Genomic DNA, 18,097 nt, shown 5'->3' with positions numbered 1-18,097 from the left:
CAAGGAGAGGAGCAAACGGGGAGGTAGGGGGTAGGCGTTTGTGGGGGGAGAAGGGTGCAACAATGAATGAATGGAATTCCAAAATCTCGGTAGATGTTAATGGAAATGAAAAATAAACAAACTAAATTAATTTAAAAAAAAAGAAAAAACCCACAAAAAACAGTGACTATAAGTGATGTTAGGGGGAATAAGTAAGCTCCCTGAGCTGAAGAGGTTTTGTTAGTTGTCTCAGCATTATTTAAAAAACCAAAAAAATCAAAGCTCAGAAAAATATTAAGTAGAATCTTCTCAAAAACACTAATAATGCTCTTGGGTAATTCTTTTTATCATCTGCAATAAGGGAGTTCTAATATGATTTCATTTTTCAAGTGTTTCTTCACACAGACAACAGAACAGAGTTGCTGATGTTTTGTCTTCCGCAGGTGAATTTTCACGACAGCTGGATGAGAAAGATGCTCTTGTTTCTCAGCTCTCACGAGGTAAACAAGCTTTCACACAACAGATTGAGGAGTTGAAAAGGCAGCTAGAAGAGGAGTCGAAGGTAAGGGTTCTCTCATTGGCACTTTCTGTAGCTTAAACTGAACAGCATGAGCACCACTGAACTTCGGATGGGCAGGCCCACTGAGCAGAGGGTAAATTAATCCACACGCATTCTGATTGATCTAGGCTAAGAACGCCCTGGCTCACGCTCTACAATCAGCTCGCCATGACTGTGACCTGCTGCGGGAACAGTATGAGGAGGAGCAGGAAGCCAAGGCCGAGCTGCAGAGGGCAATGTCCAAAGCCAACAGTGAGGTTGCCCAGTGGAGGACCAAATATGAGACGGACGCCATCCAGCGCACGGAGGAGCTGGAGGAGGCCAAGTATGGACTTCTAGTGAGGGGGAGGAAAGAAAGAAAAGTCAAATAAACCAGTCAAGTCAAATTAGAGAGGAATGACAATACTCTCGACATAAGTAAGATTGTACAGTAGCAGATTGCAGTGTAAGACTTCTTCTCACAGCCCGGCGTACCCAGTAGAGAAGGCGACCAGATGAGAGCATCCCCCGCGTTGTGCTTCACTGCACAGTAAATATCTTCCCATCGAAATAAATTAGTAATTGTGAACATAATTCTAGTGAATTATGCTTCTATATTAGGGGATAGTTAGGGGGGAAATGGAGACATTGAGACTCTCTGGCCTACTGTTATGAATATTTTAATGAACAATAACCATTTTTTTCCCTCATTAGAAAAATAGAAGAAGTTCCAAACGGATTATCATACTTTATCATCACATAATTAACAATATCAATGGACTCATTCAAAGTGTGTGATTACACGAATTGTCTGTGGGATGAAACTCATGAGAGTTATACCTGGGAGGAAAAGAGCTACATAGTCCCATGAAGAAAGTGTTCTTAAATTGAACTCATTTCTGCAGTTATTAGAATGAAACAGAGGAAGGGTGGAAAGCACTTGGGGAGAATATATCCTAGATAAGACTTTACAATGATAAAAGCAGTAGTGAATAAGGTTTTTGTGATAGAATAAGATATTTGTGAAGTATAATAATGGAATAGTATTTATTGTCTGGGATTAATGAGCCCCTAAAGTTACTGAAAAATTGCATGACCTTGAACATGTCACTCTGGGTTGTAGTTATATCATTTTTAAGGTGAAGAAGTCTATGGAAGATATTTAAAGATCCTTTCAATATTAATATTCTTTGATTATCTGTCTCCTATTCATGGTTACCAATTTTTCTCAACTTTAGATTGCTCACTCAGTTTAAGGTCTCTTTTTCTCTGTCATACACACATAGACACATGCACACACATACAATGGCCTCAACAATATGTCTTTCAACTCCTCCAATAAAAATGGGAGCTCTCATAGCCTAGTGGTAAGAAGCTACACTGCAACCACAAAGGCACATGGTTCGAGTCCACCATCTGCTCCACAGGAGAAAAATGAGCAGTCTCCTCCTGTGCTATTAACTGCCTCTGAAAACTTGCTGGAGGGTCAGCTATGGATCAGTCCTAACTTGATGGTACATAACAATAACAACATAATAACAAAGTCACTGTAGAGAAAAAAGAAATTCTACAAGAGATGATTATAAAGAATATTTTTCAAAAGCTCAACATTGAGGAAACTATATCTTAGTCAACAGCTTTATAATATTTCCTATGGTGACTTTTAGTGAGTTCTTGGTCACTCCATTAACTCTTCAGGAAGAAGCTGGCCCAGCGTCTGCAGGATGCTGAGGAGCATGTAGAAGCTGTGAATTCCAAATGTGCTTCCCTTGAAAAGACGAAGCAGCGGCTGCAGAACGAAGTGGAGGACCTCATGATTGATGTGGAAAGATCGAATGCTGCCTGCGCAGCTCTGGACAAGAAGCAAAGGAACTTCGACAAGGTGACCCACACTAACTCTCCCCCTTGAGAGAAACTGGCATGACTCTCAGGGGAACTATGTTTGCTTTGGGAGGTTTTTGGCTACTGAGGCTCATATCCACGTGCTTTCAGGTTCTGGCAGAATGGAAACAGAAGTATGAGGAAACCCAGGCTGAACTGGAGGCCTCCCAGAAGGAGTCTCGCTCTCTCAGCACTGAGCTCTTCAAGGTGAAGAACGCCTATGAGGAATCCCTGGACCAACTTGAAACCCTGAAGAGAGAAAACAAGAACTTACAACGTGAGTCTCTTCGATTTTAAAAATTGTTGATAGGTGAGTTTTCTGGTTCCAAAAATCCTCAACTGATTTTTTTTATATTTACATATTAAAACCACAGAGGAGATTTCAGACCTGACTGAACAAATTGCAGAGGGAGGCAAGCATATTCATGAACTGGAGAAAGTCAAGAAACAGATTGACCAAGAGAAGAGTGAACTGCAGGCTGCTCTGGAGGAAGCTGAGGTACCTGTTCCATTTATTCACCTGCTTACCAGCAAGAAACCGAAAAATGAGTAACGGCTGAGACACATTATGCTGAAAACTTTAAGAAAAAACACACAAAAATAAGAAATACTAAATGATTCTTTGGAAATGTAAAACAGATAGACCAAATTAAGATGCATGGATGGCTGCTGGTCTTTTTAAAATGCTTCCTTAATGAAGTCACCCTAGCGTGAAAAACCAAATGTTTTTCAGGTAACGTAAATGTTTATTTACTTCTATTCAGGCATCCCTTGAGCATGAGGAAGGCAAAATTCTTCGCATCCAGCTTGAGTTAAATCAGGTGAAATCTGAGATTGACCGGAAAATTGCTGAGAAGGATGAAGAAATCGATCAGCTGAAGAGGAACCACCTTCGAGTCGTGGAGTCCATGCAGAGCACGCTGGATGCTGAGATCAGGAGCAGGAACGATGCCCTGAGGATCAAGAAGAAGATGGAGGGAGACCTCAATGAGATGGAAATCCAGCTGAACCACGCCAACCGCCAGGCTGCGGAGGCAATTAGGAATCTTAGGAACACACAAGGAATCCTGAAGGTATGCTGGGCAAATACATATGATGTCATCCTGTCCAAATGCCACTGTATAACTCATTTTAATCTTTTAAGAATATGTTTTCTTTGAATCAACACTGTCAAACACCTTGTGAAGTGATTATTTAGCTAACATGACATTTAATCACTTTATTTGAATTTCATTTGTTTAATTATAGAAGAAACTGATAAGCTAGCTTATACTTAAGGATTTAGCTATTTGGTATATTTAGATGTAGTATCTTCCTATGATTCACTGTCTAAAGTAATATATTGTGAGTAAAACTATTACCAGAGACTAACAGATTGTTTCTATGTAGTCATTCTGAGATTACTGAGACCAACATAAATCTATGACCCTAAATTTGTATTCACTTTAATTGGAACATGAATAAGAGTATTGTCTCTTTCTGCGTAGGACACTCAGTTACATCTGGATGATGCCATCAGAGGCCAAGATGACCTGAAAGAGCAGTTGGCAATGGTTGAGCGCAGAGCTAACCTGATGCAGGCTGAGATTGAAGAGCTCAGAGCATCCCTGGAACAGACTGAGAGGAGCAGGAAGGTGGCAGAACAAGAACTTCTGGACGCCAGTGAGCGTGTGCAACTCCTACACACCCAGGTGAGGCCCATGATTATTGTGTAGTAAATATACTCTCTGAAGCTGAAGACAACTTGAAAGGATAAGATAGTTATAAAGCAACAAACAATCTTGATAATGGCCCTATCCTAGAGCTCTGGAAAAAAAAAGTAGTGATGCAAGTATGTATTAGGGCCTTGCCAAGATTATCTATCTATCTATCTATCTATCTATCTATCTATCTATCTATCTATCTATCATCTATCTATCCCCCCACACACACATACAGGACTGGTATAATTCTGTTGATAAAAGTAATCTAGAGTTCTAGAAACGTCTAAATGAGCCACAGAATACAACCTACTCATAATAATCATACACATACTCAACATCCCAGATATTTTGTACTTTGCAACCCAAAGCTTTAGGCACATGAAATGTGTAAGAATAACCTGCCAAATAATGTATTAGTTATGCACATAATCATAATGATAACAGAAAAATACAAGCTTCCAAAAGACGACAAACTAACAGACTGGCAGTAGCCTGACCCAAGCCATGGTGTTTTCAATTGTTTCATATGAATGTGAAAGTTGAACAATGAATAAGCAAGAATGAAGAACTGATGCATTTGGATTATAGTACTGTGGAAGAACACTGACTATACCATGGACTTGCTAAAAAATAAATCAGTCTTGGAGGAAGGGCAGCCAGAAAGCTGCAAAGAATGTGAAGGTGAGGCAGGAGAAGGCACTGTTTTCATCCTGCCGTGCGTGCGGCTGCATCTACCCGCAACAACATGCACAACATCATGCTGCCTTCACGGGCTCTACGGAGAAATTCCAAGTTCAGGTTCATGGAAGCAATCACTGTTGTTGAGTTGGTATTTGTTATTTATAAAAGATTTATTCAATAAATGGTGGTATCCTCACAAAGGCTAATAGGCAGCCATCATTGATAAGCATTGAGTGTGTCAGGAAAGATGGTCACAATTTAGTAAGTGAAACAAAGTATATTAAAAATAATGTAGATGACATAATCTTTTGTGTTAAAAATATCCAAGAAATATCCAGAAAAGCAAACAAAAGTGCTCTCAATGATAATCTCTGCAGAGCAAAGGTACAGTGTTCTTCTCTTTTTGGTAATACGCATGTTTGTTTTTATAGATAAACAGACAATATTATATAATTTTTAAACATGGCAATAGATGCAAATAGCCACTATGGAAATTGTTAAAATCACACTGTATACATAATTTTAAAATAAAATTAAACTATATGCTTTTTTCTTACTCATTTGTTATTAGTGTCTCTGAACTGAACAACTATTGCAAATACTGACAGCTTTCTAAATACATAAAGGATTCTTGGTTCATATACAAGGTCCACAGTAATAATGTTATTCATGCACTTAAAATATGGAGCCTAACAGTGAAAATGAACAACTGGAAAGTAAAAATCCATTTTCCATAAATTAATGTGATGTTATGTGGCACCACCCTTTTAGTTTTTTAAATTATGCTTTATGCTTACAAGCAGTCACTGACACTAAACAAATATGTTTATTTAGTATGCAAGTACAATTTTACCTGAAAACATTTAGAAGTGTAACAGATATGGGGAGAAAGAAGAGAAGATTCAGATCAGAATGAACTTCTGATTTGGTTTTCACTCTGAACATTTGCTATGACCATGCACCTGTGTATCCTCGTCAAAAATGATAATGTAAATGTTTATCACATAATTAAATGTACTGTTCTTTTTTTATATTTATCTGAAACAGAACACCAGCCTGATTAACACCAAGAAGAAGCTCGAGACAGACATTTCCCAGATCCAGGGAGAAATGGAGGACATTGTCCAGGAAGCCCGCAACGCGGAAGAGAAGGCCAAGAAGGCCATCACTGACGTGAGTGAAAAGCAACACAGTGGTCGTCCATCTTGAGCGCTGACAGGCCACTTCAGCTCCTATAACAATTTTGTTCTGCTGCTCACCAGGCCGCCATGATGGCCGAGGAGCTGAAGAAGGAACAGGACACCAGCGCCCACCTGGAGAGGATGAAGAAGAACATGGAACAGACCGTGAAGGACCTGCAGCACCGTCTGGACGAGGCTGAGCAGCTGGCCCTGAAGGGCGGCAAGAAGCAGATACAGAAACTGGAGGCCAGAGTAGGTCTCCACTACTTCATTCGCCTGCTAATCTTTTCATATGGCTAGTTGTGGTCAGATTGCTAAACATCTTTGTTCTCTTCAAGGTAAGGGAGCTTGAAAATGAGGTTGAAAATGAACAGAAGCGCAACGTGGAGGCTGTCAAGGGTCTCCGCAAGCATGAGAGACGAGTGAAGGAGCTCACTTACCAGGTGATCAGCCGTTTCCTGTTTCCCAGGCCTACTGCTTTTAAGAAGATAAAAATAATGAGTTTCTTTGAAAAATAATGACACTCTTTATTTGCTCTCTCCCTCTCAGACTGAGGAGGACCGCAAGAATGTTATCAGATTGCAGGACTTAGTGGACAAGCTACAGACCAAAGTCAAAGCTTACAAGAGACAAGCTGAAGAGGCTGTGAGTATCCGCATAAGTGGGAAAAGTTCCTGTATAGTCCAGGCTCTTTAGTGCCCAAAGTTTACAGAATTTTAAGGAGCCTTCTCTAAGGCAAAGAACACAAATTATTAACATAGAATTGGGTGTAAAATTAGTATTTCTTTAGAATGAGGAAATAAAATCCTCACAAATTACTAACGCCTTAGAGATTTGGGTTCATTTCTTCTGACACCTTGTTAAGCAATTTTCCAGACTTGTTAACATAATGCTCCTTGGCTGCAACCCCCTTTCCTTCTTATCTAGAATACTCTACAACTCCTTAGCAATCCCCAGCCTACATGCAAGGCTGTACAAATGAGGGCTCGAAAGCCTAACCCTCTTTGAATTAATAATAAACCCATCTCAGGAAGGACTGATCTCCCCCCCCCCCATTTGACTGAGGTTATCATTCTCATCCTGTTAATTCGACAACTTTCTTTAAATTCTCTGCAGCCAATACCACTGCTACACTTACTTTATAGAGTTTCTTCCAGAAAAATAATATTGATTCAGATCTCTGATACTTTGATCTTCCTGTTGTTCTTGTAGCATTTTAAGCTTGCCAGGAAGAGAGAGTTGGTGGGGAGTGGTAGGCCCACACATTTATACAAATGAGTTTGTGGAATGTCTCCAAAAGAGTATGTCACCAAATAAAAGAACTTCTGGCTTTCTCATCCTGGAAGCAAATATTATATCTAACATAATAACAAAAACAGTAAGAATCAGAGGATATAACTTTCTTCATCTCTTGAATGTATTTCTGATTATAGGAAGAACAATCCAACGTCAACCTCTCCAAGTTCCGCAAGATCCAGCACGAGCTGGAGGAGGCCGAGGAGCGGGCTGACATCGCCGAGTCCCAGGTCAACAAGCTGCGGGTGAAGAGCCGGGAGGTTCACACCAAAGTCATAAGTGAAGAGTAAGGCGTCCTAATGCTGCAAGGTGACCAAAGACATGCACACAATGTGAAGTTCGTGGTCACTCTCCTATAATATCTAGGAAATAAAATCTGCAAATAATTTTGCAATCTAGAAATATACTGTCTCTTAATTATAAACTCTATTAGAAGAGTGGGAGAATGATGCAGGAGTCTTTTTCAGCAACAAATTCCATGGGGTAGTCTATCTGTCTGATAGGTCATCTACCAATTAGAGTCAACTTCACAATCACAAATTTGAGATTTTCTTAGACTCAGTTCATCTATCCAGCACATGTTGCATTCCTACTGTGTGCTACTAGAGATGATAGCAAAAATTAGTGTAGGCACAGAATAACGAATGTGCTCTGTAAACTTTCAGTCACACAGCACAATAAAAATGTATTTTTAAAAAGATGAATAGAGATATTGAACCAAGTCTAGCAGAGGTCAGATGAAGTGAGTCCTCTGAGGGGATGCAAAGTTGATTAGTGTACCCTCAGTTCCACTGAATTCCATTTCACTGAATGCCAACTACGTGTCTGATGTCTGATAGAGAAATAAGAACCACAAATATGATGATCATTCCTGTCTTCAAGAAGATCAATGTAGGATTGTTGTTGTGTACTGTCAAGTCAGAATCAACCCACAGCTGACCCTCTGGTGGGTTTTAAGAGGCAGAAAATCACATGGGAGGCAATTTCCCATTTTCCTCCTATGCAGCAGCTGGTGGATTCGAACAGTGTGCCTCTGAGACTACAGTGCAGCATCTTACCACTAGGACACTAGAGCTCCCTCAGTGTAGAGGAAGAGACAGCAATTATGTCCACTTATATTAGTCTCTAAAAAGAGACTGAACTAGCACCTAAAAAGATAGCAAGAGAGCTATCAGATGAAAGAAGAAGGCATGAGCATTCCAAGAAAATAGGTCTGAAACAGCTGAGTGGCTTAAGCACAGATTACATGAGCGGAGGGAGGTCAGAGGTGGAAGCTAATGGCTCTGAGGCTCACTCATTACCACTGAGTCAGTTCATCAGTCCAGGGGACCCTCCATGGGGTTTCTAAGGTTGTAGATCACAGAGAAAGAGAATGCTAACCTTTCTCCTACAGAGCTCCTGGTGGATTCAACCATAGAAAGGCATTGCCTTTGAGTTATTAATGCAATTCTCTATGGGCTACACCACCAGTACTCATATCCAGTGTTAGGAATTAGGATATGCATCAGATTGATTACACTTTATGAAAAGCAGTACCCAGGGGGATAGAATGGACAGGAAAGACCAGTGTAGAAGGCCAATGAAAAATGGTTCAAATTAGAAATGATGGTGATGGAAAAATAAAAAAGGCAGAATAAAAGCTGAGTTCTAACACTGGCATTAAGAGGCTGAGAAAACACAGGCAAAGCAAAACCATTTCATAGAGCTCAAACCCCAGTTACTTTGTCTTTATGCATTTTATTTGGGGAGAGGATGGACTTCTTCTCAACTTTCTCCCTCTTCAAGAAAAAAGATGGAACTTTTTAGAGAATTCTTCCTGTTGTCTTCTAGTTCCTACGTATTTTTCTGCTTACCAAGGAGCCTTATTTTTCTTAGTTCTTAGCATATTTTAAGGAAGAGTTAGAAAGGGAGTAAAATATGATTGAAATTTTAGCATGGCCATTGTCAAAGGGTTTTTGAGTTGTTTTCCCCTTTTGAAAACCTTTTCTTAAAGCTTACAATTTGGCTTCACTGTGTGAAAATTTGGAAAAAAAAAAAAGAAAATAGTGGAACACTGGTTCATTCTTTTAAAGCTGCAGGAATCACTTCTAATGAGGAGGCTGCTTTGGAAAAACCTTTTTTCAGCATGAGAATGCTAATCAGTAATGAGATGCCTGTCATGAGAACAGAATTTCTAAAGGACAGAAAATAATTATGAGCCATATTCCGCCTAGGCCTTGATGAAGACTAATGAAACATTCCTGCTGACAGTAGGCATTTACTATCAAATTTTAATTAAATGATGTAGGGTTAACCTATTGACCCCAATAGCACCAGGTAATTGCTTATTATTTTACCTCCTAACTATTTAAACACCTGGTTGTGTTAGAGAGTTGAGAGTGGATTCAGTTATATATAGGTCAATTATTCATGGTTTCCTGACTAAAGTAGTAATGATTTAGATCAAAACTATTCTGGTTAGTATATATTTCTTATCTCCTCATAGTTTAGTTGATGTATTGACTTTTAGCTGCCTATTGTAACAAAGATGCTACATATTATAATCTAGGACTGCTTTAAAGACCTCTTACATTTTCTCTTAGTTGAGATGAGGGGTCACAAAGGTTTGAGAATTATTTATAGCCTATTATTCTGGATATGATAACCTACACAGGGTGAATGCAAGGAGGCATTCTGCTAGGGCCCTGGCAGACTAAGTCTGATTGCTCCCTGATCATTGTGAGGAAGGTAAAAAGGCAGGAATGGCAACAACTGGAAGACTACACAATGTAGCAAAGGGCAAGCTTTTTTTTAACACACACAAGGAGTGAGGCAGCGATTGACATGGCCTGGTGATTGTGGTAATCAACAGGCATCATGACAGAAGAAAAATCTCCTACCAAATTATCACAAGGCAGTTTCTCCTCTGGGCTCTGTGAATCTAAGGAACAGAGCTACTGAACAACAAATTGAGAGATCATCAATGCAATGATATGTAAAAATATGACTCCTTTTCCTCTCAACTCTATTCACAATGTTTAAGTAATCTAGCATATAGCAAGAACAAAAAGAATACCAACATTCCCAACTTTAAAACACTACCTCCTCTTCTATCTTCAACCATCCTGTATCTAACTAAGAGTCAGAATTGACACGATGACATTGGGTGTTTGATTTTTTAGTTATCTGACTTCTAAATCTCCTACTACTAGAAATGCAATCCTTGGGTTCCCAGAGGAATTTCACTTTATTTAATAATCTCTTAATAAAGTGATGTTATCCTAATTTCAACTAATATTCTCACCAGAGTTCTTGGCTAACTAGTGAAGAAAGCATCTCAGGGAAGAGGTCACTTGATATGTGTTTGAAAAGACAGCAACCTTAAAGCAGGGAATCTTCAGAGACTTTATATATATGTGTGTGTGTATAGATATATATCTATACACACACACATATATACATAGATACACACACACACACACACACACACACACACACACACACACACACATCCCAGGAATTACAGCAAGATAGTAGAGTAAGCAGATACCCTGTCCTCCACAACACAGACCCGAGACAGCAAATCAAATAGATACAGAGGACAAACCTGGAACCCAGGGCTTAAAAGGGAAAAAAATGAGTTGAATCAAGGAGGCATATGGAGTGGTGAACTGATGACAGGCTGGCACAATGGGGTCATTCTGAACTATCACAAAAACAGTGTTGCAACTGGGCCAACAGCCAGACCACCAGTTTGGCTCATCCTATACTGCACCAGCACCCACACTGACGAAAGGCAACCACAAGTGTGGTCTCTCTCTCCCTCTACCCGTACAAACTCCCAGTAACCAGAGTCATGTCCCACCCCAAACCCCACTCACTTGACAGTCAAATATGCCCACAACTGCCAGTGCTGCATCATTTCTTTTTGCTTCTTCTTCTTTCCCTTCTTCTTAGTTCTTTCTTTTTCACCTCATTTTTTGCTTCCTTCTTTCCCTACATCCCTTTTTAAAAAATTTGGAATCCCAAAATCTCTGTAGATGTTCATTGAAATGAAAAATAAACAACCTAAATTAAAAAAAAATAATAAAATAAAAAAAAATTTACTGAGTGGCCCTCCTACCTCTGCTGCCTCCTTGGTCAGCAGTACCTGGCCCTGCACCTCTGTGGTAGACAGTGCAATACTGATGCCGCAGTCATATTTCATAGTTACCATTTGCATCAATACTATGCTGAGTTTTCCTCCTTATTTTCCTTTCTTCTTCATTCTTCCCTCTCCCCTATCCCTTGCTTATTTGTTCTTTCTTTTATTTCCTTTTAATTCCATGGACCAAGCACCCTAGCCTCACCACCTCCTTAGTCACCAACACCAACACCTATCTCTGTCCCTCCACAGTTGGAGGTGAGCGCTCCTCCAGAGTGAACACATCATTGCTCCTGAAGCCAAGTTTGGTGGCTAGTCTTTGTGCCAGTGCGGCATCACTTTTTCCTTCTCATTCTTTCTAATTTTCATAGCCCGCCTTTCTTTCCTTCCTTCCTTCCTTCCTTCCTTCCTTCCTTCCTTCCTTCCTTCCTTCCTTCCTTCCTTCCTTCTTTCTTTCCTGTTATTTGCTTTCATTTTTCCTTCCTCTTCCACCAACTTTTGCTATCTTTTTGTTTTTACCTTATGGAATGGGCAGCCTCCACGAGCAGCAGTTCTTATCCCTGCCTCCTCCACAGGAGATAGTGTGTGATACTCTTAGTTTATCCTGCATCCATCGACTTGGATTTCAGGGGTTTGGAGGTTTTCCCCCCTTTATTTTCACTCTTCCTTTTTGTATTTTCACCTATTTGTAAGAAGCCAATGACCCTATCAACCCATACCTGTCACACCTGTTGTTTCTCCCATTTAGTGTCACGACCTGCACCAGCACCACGGGATCTATGACATGTGGTAGGGAAGACTCACCTAGGGTGCCCCCAATGATGCTGCATGACTAGGGATTAGACCAGCAGCCACACTCACAGCTGTTAAGAACTTGACCGAGAAACATATGGTTAGCACTCCAGTGTTGCAAAACTATCAACCAGAGTTTCATGACTGTTATATTTGGATATATTAAAACAAAATAAACCAAAAAATTCAAGGTCAAGTAAATGAAACAATAATCAAAACTTTTAACTATCAACCTCAACACACAAACACAAAAGGACAGCAACACACAGAAAAGGACAAAAATACAGGGTCAGAAAATCTTCTAGAGAATAAAAGCTATTGGGACTGCATGATAAAGATTTTAAAGGAATTATACTCAAGCCCTTCACCAGATTAACAAAGACACCAAGAAAAACAAAGACAACATGAAATAAATTACAGATAAAATGAAGGAAAACACAGATAAAACTCTAGAAGGATTCTAGAAATCCATATTAGAACAAACTGACAAAAGAAGTGAAAAAGTTAAAGGCTACAAAACCAGCAAAAAGAAATTAGAAGAGTAATACTAAAATTTCAGAAAAGGATAGCATCTTACATGAGGAAAACAGAAGGAAATTAATAAAAGACAATACTGGAAAAAGTGTTTGTAATGACATGTCAGATAAGGGACTTATATCTAGAATTTATAAAATACTTGAGCACCACAACAAGATAAATAATCCAATAGAAAAATAGGCACAGGATATGAACACTTTACCAAAGAAGACATTCAGATGGCCAAAAAGCACATGAAGAAATGTTCAAAATCCCTAGCTCTAAGAGAGATGCAAATCAAGACAACCATGAGATAGCATCTCACCCCAGTAAGAATAGCAAAATTTAACAGAACAGCAAGCAACAAATGCTGGCAAGGTTGTGGAGAGACTGAAACCCTTATTCACAGTTGGTGGGAGTGTAAAATGGCACAACCACTGTGGAAAGTGGTGTGGGGCTTTCTCAAAAAGTTTCAAATAGAGATACCATTTGACCCAACAATTCCACTTCTGGGAATATACAACAAAGAGGCCATAACCAACATGCAAGCAGTTATATGTACACCCATGTTTATCACGGCTTTGTTGAAAATAGCAAGGAGTTGGAAACAACCTAAGTGCCCATCAACAAACAAATGGATAGAGAAGCTCTGGTATATTTACACAATGTAATACTATACTGCATTGAAAAACAAGGAACTCATGCAATATTATTAAAAATGGGTGACCCTGGAGGACATTATGCTGAGTGAAGTATCTCACTCACAAAAGGGCAAAAACTGTATGGTGCCACTGTTGTAGAATGAGGCTGATATCAAGGTGGGGGTAAGGTTGAGAAAAACTGGATAAATTGTGTATACTGCATTGAATCCCATGAGGGAGAGAATAGTTTAAAAATAATATATTTTAGGGCATTATGATTATCATAAGAGTTTGGAATGAGAGTTGCAGAGTGGAGTGTACTTGGGGTTGGGGTGGGGGATGCAGGGGGACTGTATAGCAATAAAGGAGTTTTTTCCTTTGGTTTTCAAGGAGAAGAGCGAACTGAGGGAGGGGCTGGGGTGGGCAGGGAGAAAAATGCAACAATGAATGAATGGAAATCCAAAATCTCTGTAAATGTTCACTGAAATTAATTTAAAAAAGGACAATATTGGCAAAATTGGAGCCAAACATCTTAGTATTAATCTGCATCTTGTTATTGTTAAATGCTACCAGGTGAAACTGACTCATAACTGACTTTGCAGTGGTTTGTCAGAGGCTGTAATTTGCACTGGAGAAGACTGACCATATTTTAGACAAAAACTTTTAAAATTAATAAAGTCTAAAAATTATGTGAGACACCACCAAAAAGAATACTTTATGCATGGTCAGAATTCCAGAATAGGAAGAGACATAAACATACACACTAAATAAAAGAATGTGACATTATCAAAGATTTATGGGAAAAATTTCTCTGATAAAATAGAATGTATACATTCAAGATGCTTAACAAATTCCAAATATGATATCCCACAGACTAAAATAAAGAATCAGTATCATAATCAAGCTTTCAAAATACTAAGGAAGAATCCTGAAAGCAGCTTGCAAGAAACCAAAAAGTTATCTAAAAAAGAGAAACAATAATACTAACCCCTGATTGCTCAGGAAAAGCCACAGAAGCAAGAAGACAATGAAATAACATACATAAAATCATGAAAGAAAAAAAAAATCCAATCCAAAATTACACATACAGTATACTCTAATATTATGGCAAAAATATGCCTTTTCTTGGTAAAGAAATTTTGTGAATTGTTAAAAACCAAGCCCAACTGTGTAAAATTTTCAAAAGGGAGTTCTTTAGACAGAGAATAACAGAAGAAATAATCTGAAAGTATCACAAGTAATATCACCAGGAAATAAATCTAGATATCTAAAATAAAATATACCTTCAAAATTAAAAAGAGGGAACCAGAGATCATTGTAAATGATGACAAGTGCAAGGCAAAAAGACAGAATAAATGGCATAGTCACAGAACTTCCAATTGGAGAAATTCAGATGATGCTAAGTACCTAACAGCAGCAAGATAATGTATGACTTTAAAAAACAGTTAAAAAAATAAATTCTACACAGGAAAATCTCTAGAACAGAAAAATCACCAGAGTCACAAAATAAAACCCTAAATAGTAAAATAACAATAATCAATTCATGCCTGTTGATAATTACACTGAATGTAAATAAATTAAATGCACAAGAGGTTTGTTTCTTTTTGTTGTCTCATAAACTTACATTTGTGCTACTAAGCATGGGATTTATTAGGGAAATAAATTGGAGAGTGGGGAGAAGCAAAGAATATCTCACAAGTACAGATTTTAGCCCAACACTTCTAAGGCACAATTCAATTCCTCAATTAGTCCAGGCTCTGTTTTCAGCTCAGTAGTCAAATCCAAGTCATCCAGCAATATTTGCCTCAGAGCAGTTATAAGTCAGCTTCTCCTTCAAATATGTGACAAGAATAGCAAAAACATTCAACTGTGGCCAGCGAGACTTAAAGAACCCTCAGGTCACATCTTGCCATAATTTCTCCACAACAATGCCACAGTCTCTCCATCACCAACACCAAGGTCTTGCCACCAAGGTCTCCCTCAAGTCTTGCCACTACAAGTGTTGCCACCCAGTGTGGGAAGTACTTTTTCTCTTATCCTATTTCCACAGCTGTTGTTGATTTGCAAGACCAAGTGTCTGTACTAAGGAAATCAGAGGGGGCTAACTGTAACGGGGGTAGGGGGAGCCAAATTATAGGCTAATACCAAAGAAACTCAATAAAGAAGCAGAAGAACTAAAAACTATACCCACAGATAACCTGATACGGAAGATGTATTTAGAGTTAATTTACCCTCAAAAAACCCTCAATTTACTTCCTTTTCAAGCATACATGGTTCATTCTCCAGAACTGGCAACATATTAGGACACAAAATAAGCCTCAATAAATTTAAAAGCATCAAAATAACACAAAATATCTTTTCAGATCACAATGTGATAAAAATTAACAAGAGGATAAAGGAGAAAAACTATCTATTTGGAAGTTAAATAATATCTTGCTTGATCATTACCAGACTATAAAAGAAACTTTAAAAAGGACATTTAGAAGTTGTCTGAAATGAATGAAAATGAAAATACATATCAAAGTCTAGGGAATATAGTCAAGGAAGTCCTCAGAGGTCAGTGCATAGCAGTTAGCAAACACATAAAAAAAGAAGAAGGGAGAAAAACAAACCGAATAACCCAACATCTCTAGCAAATAGAAAAATAACAAGTTAACCTCATAATGTAAACAAAAAAGGAAATTATAAAAATAAGGACATGCACAATAAGGATAAGATAAAATCAATAAATAAGACCTTCAAAAAATTAAGATCCCTGTGCACATAAAAACTTTGTCCCATAGGATGCAAAGAAAACCTACAGACTAGAGAAAAACATTTGGCAATGTTTTCTGACATCTCATTGGACAAGGATCTCATAATGGAAGCTTACAGACTGAACACTGTGAAAATGACAACCCTACCAAAAACAATCCACAGGTTCAATGCACAGATACCAATATCACTCTTCAATAAAATATAAAAGGCAATTTACAACTTCATTTAGAAAGGAATAAGATTCCAAATAAGCAAAGCTCTACTGAGAAATAAAAACAAGGTAGGTGGCATCACACTCTTTGTTCTCAAAACCTACTGCACAAGTGCTGTAATCAAAACAGGCTGGTTTTGGAGTGACAGGCATATGAATCAAGAACCCAGAAATCAATCCATCTGCCTAGGGTCAAGTGATATTCTACAAAGAAATGAAATCCATTAAGTGGGGAAATGACAGCCTCTTTAATATTTAGTACCGGTACAAAAGGACACCTTTTAAAATGTGGAATAGGATCCACATCTTACTCCATATACAAAAAAACAACTCAAAAGTGGATCAGAGAACCAGGAGTAAAAGAACAAAGATAATTAGAGAAAAAGTGGGGGGAAATTGAGAAACTCTATAGTGAGAATGACACAGGACAGGACAAGATTTAGATTTGTTGTTCACAGTGTTGCTATGAGTCATACTCGACTTGACAGCACCTAACAACAGCCTATGGCATGAACAGGCTTGCAAACAGCCGAAAATGCACAACCAGGAGAGGATAAAGTCGATGAATGGGACCTACTAACAAAGAAAATTGCTGTGTGCATCAGAACGTTTTTCCAATAGCGTGAAAAGAAAGCTTACAGACTGGGGAAAAATATTTGGCAACTATTTCAGGCCTGGTTTAAATTGTTTTTTGTCAAACATTCTTTTAAGTGGTATAGCACTGGTCTGTGCATTGCTGTACAGAGGTAACTCACTGTTGCTGTGATGCTAAACACTGTGATACTGATGTGCCAAATGTAATAATGGTTACTCATGGTGGACAGTGTTTGGTGGAGCTTCCTGATTACATTAAGCTTGGAAGCAGGAGTGGCATCCACCTCCAAAATGGCTTGCCTTCGTAAACTCTATGAACATGTAGAAACGACCAAAGTTATAAAAGTGTTCAGGTCTTTCCGACCTGGGCCGGTTCACCCCTCCTTAGGCAACCTGGTGGTCCCCTGCTCCCGGGAGGTCACCATATTGACGCCGAACTTAGCGCAGACACCCGATCGGCATAGCGCACTACAGCCCAGAACTCCTGGACTCAAGCGATCCTCCAGCCTCAGCCTCCCGAGTAGCTGGGACTACAGGCGTGTGCCACCATGCCTGGCAGGTCTTTCATTCATAGGTTTGCTATGAGTCATCTATGACTCGATGGCACTTAACAACAACAACAACGACATACTTCAGACAAAGAACTCAAATTTACAGCATACTACAGTGCCTCCACAAGAAAGACTGATATCCCAGTAACAAAACAGGCAAAAGACATGAGAAGATTCATCCTCAAGGAAGACATTTAGATGGCCAGAAAACAATAAATAAATGTTCAAAATCACTAGCAACAATGAGATATCATCTCGCCCCAGTAAAGTTTAACGGAATAGCAAACAACAAATGTTGGTGAGGATGCAGAGAAATTGGAATTCTCATACATTGTTTGTACGAATGTAATATGGCACAACCACTATAAAAAGCCATTTAGCATTTTCTCAAAAAGGTAACTATAGAAATTCTATATGACCCAGCTATTCTACTATCAGGAATATACTCTAAAGAAATTAAAGCTATGCCACAGAGACTTATACATCTTTGTTCATTGCAACATTATTCACAATGGCTAGGATATAGAAACAATCCAAATGTCCATCAACAAATTGATAGGAAAACTGTGGTACAATCAATCACTCAGTGGAATACTAGGCAGCACTAAAGAACAACAAAGAATTAATAAAATACTACACAACAAAGGCATGCC

The 18,097-nt window shown here is 38.8% G+C and overlaps 1 protein-coding gene across 1 annotated transcript in view; it reads left to right on the top strand.

The window, feature by feature from the left end:
• MYH8 (myosin, heavy chain 8, skeletal muscle, perinatal) overlaps positions 1-18,097 on the top strand; it is a 108,185-nt gene that overhangs the window by 17,735 nt on the left and 72,353 nt on the right. Inside the window, exons 13-23 of the mRNA XM_006898578.1 lie at positions 771-863; positions 2,216-2,399; positions 2,510-2,675; positions 2,773-2,897; positions 3,163-3,471; positions 3,886-4,089; positions 5,830-5,955; positions 6,045-6,215; positions 6,302-6,406; positions 6,513-6,608; positions 7,397-7,538. Of these exons, the coding sequence (XP_006898640.1) occupies positions 771-863; positions 2,216-2,399; positions 2,510-2,675; positions 2,773-2,897; positions 3,163-3,471; positions 3,886-4,089; positions 5,830-5,955; positions 6,045-6,215; positions 6,302-6,406; positions 6,513-6,608; positions 7,397-7,538 (1,721 nt within the window). The remainder of the gene's footprint in view (positions 1-770; positions 864-2,215; positions 2,400-2,509; positions 2,676-2,772; positions 2,898-3,162; positions 3,472-3,885; positions 4,090-5,829; positions 5,956-6,044; positions 6,216-6,301; positions 6,407-6,512; positions 6,609-7,396; positions 7,539-18,097) is intronic.

Source organism: Elephantulus edwardii, unplaced genomic scaffold (assembly GCF_000299155.1).
Source record: "Elephantulus edwardii isolate Elephantulus edwardi_28Jun2011 unplaced genomic scaffold, EleEdw1.0 scaffold00233, whole genome shotgun sequence".
Classification (NCBI taxonomy): domain Eukaryota; kingdom Metazoa; phylum Chordata; class Mammalia; order Macroscelidea; family Macroscelididae; genus Elephantulus; species Elephantulus edwardii.
The sequence above is the reverse complement of the archived record's forward strand: the minus strand, read 5'-3'. Positions and strand labels throughout refer to the sequence as shown.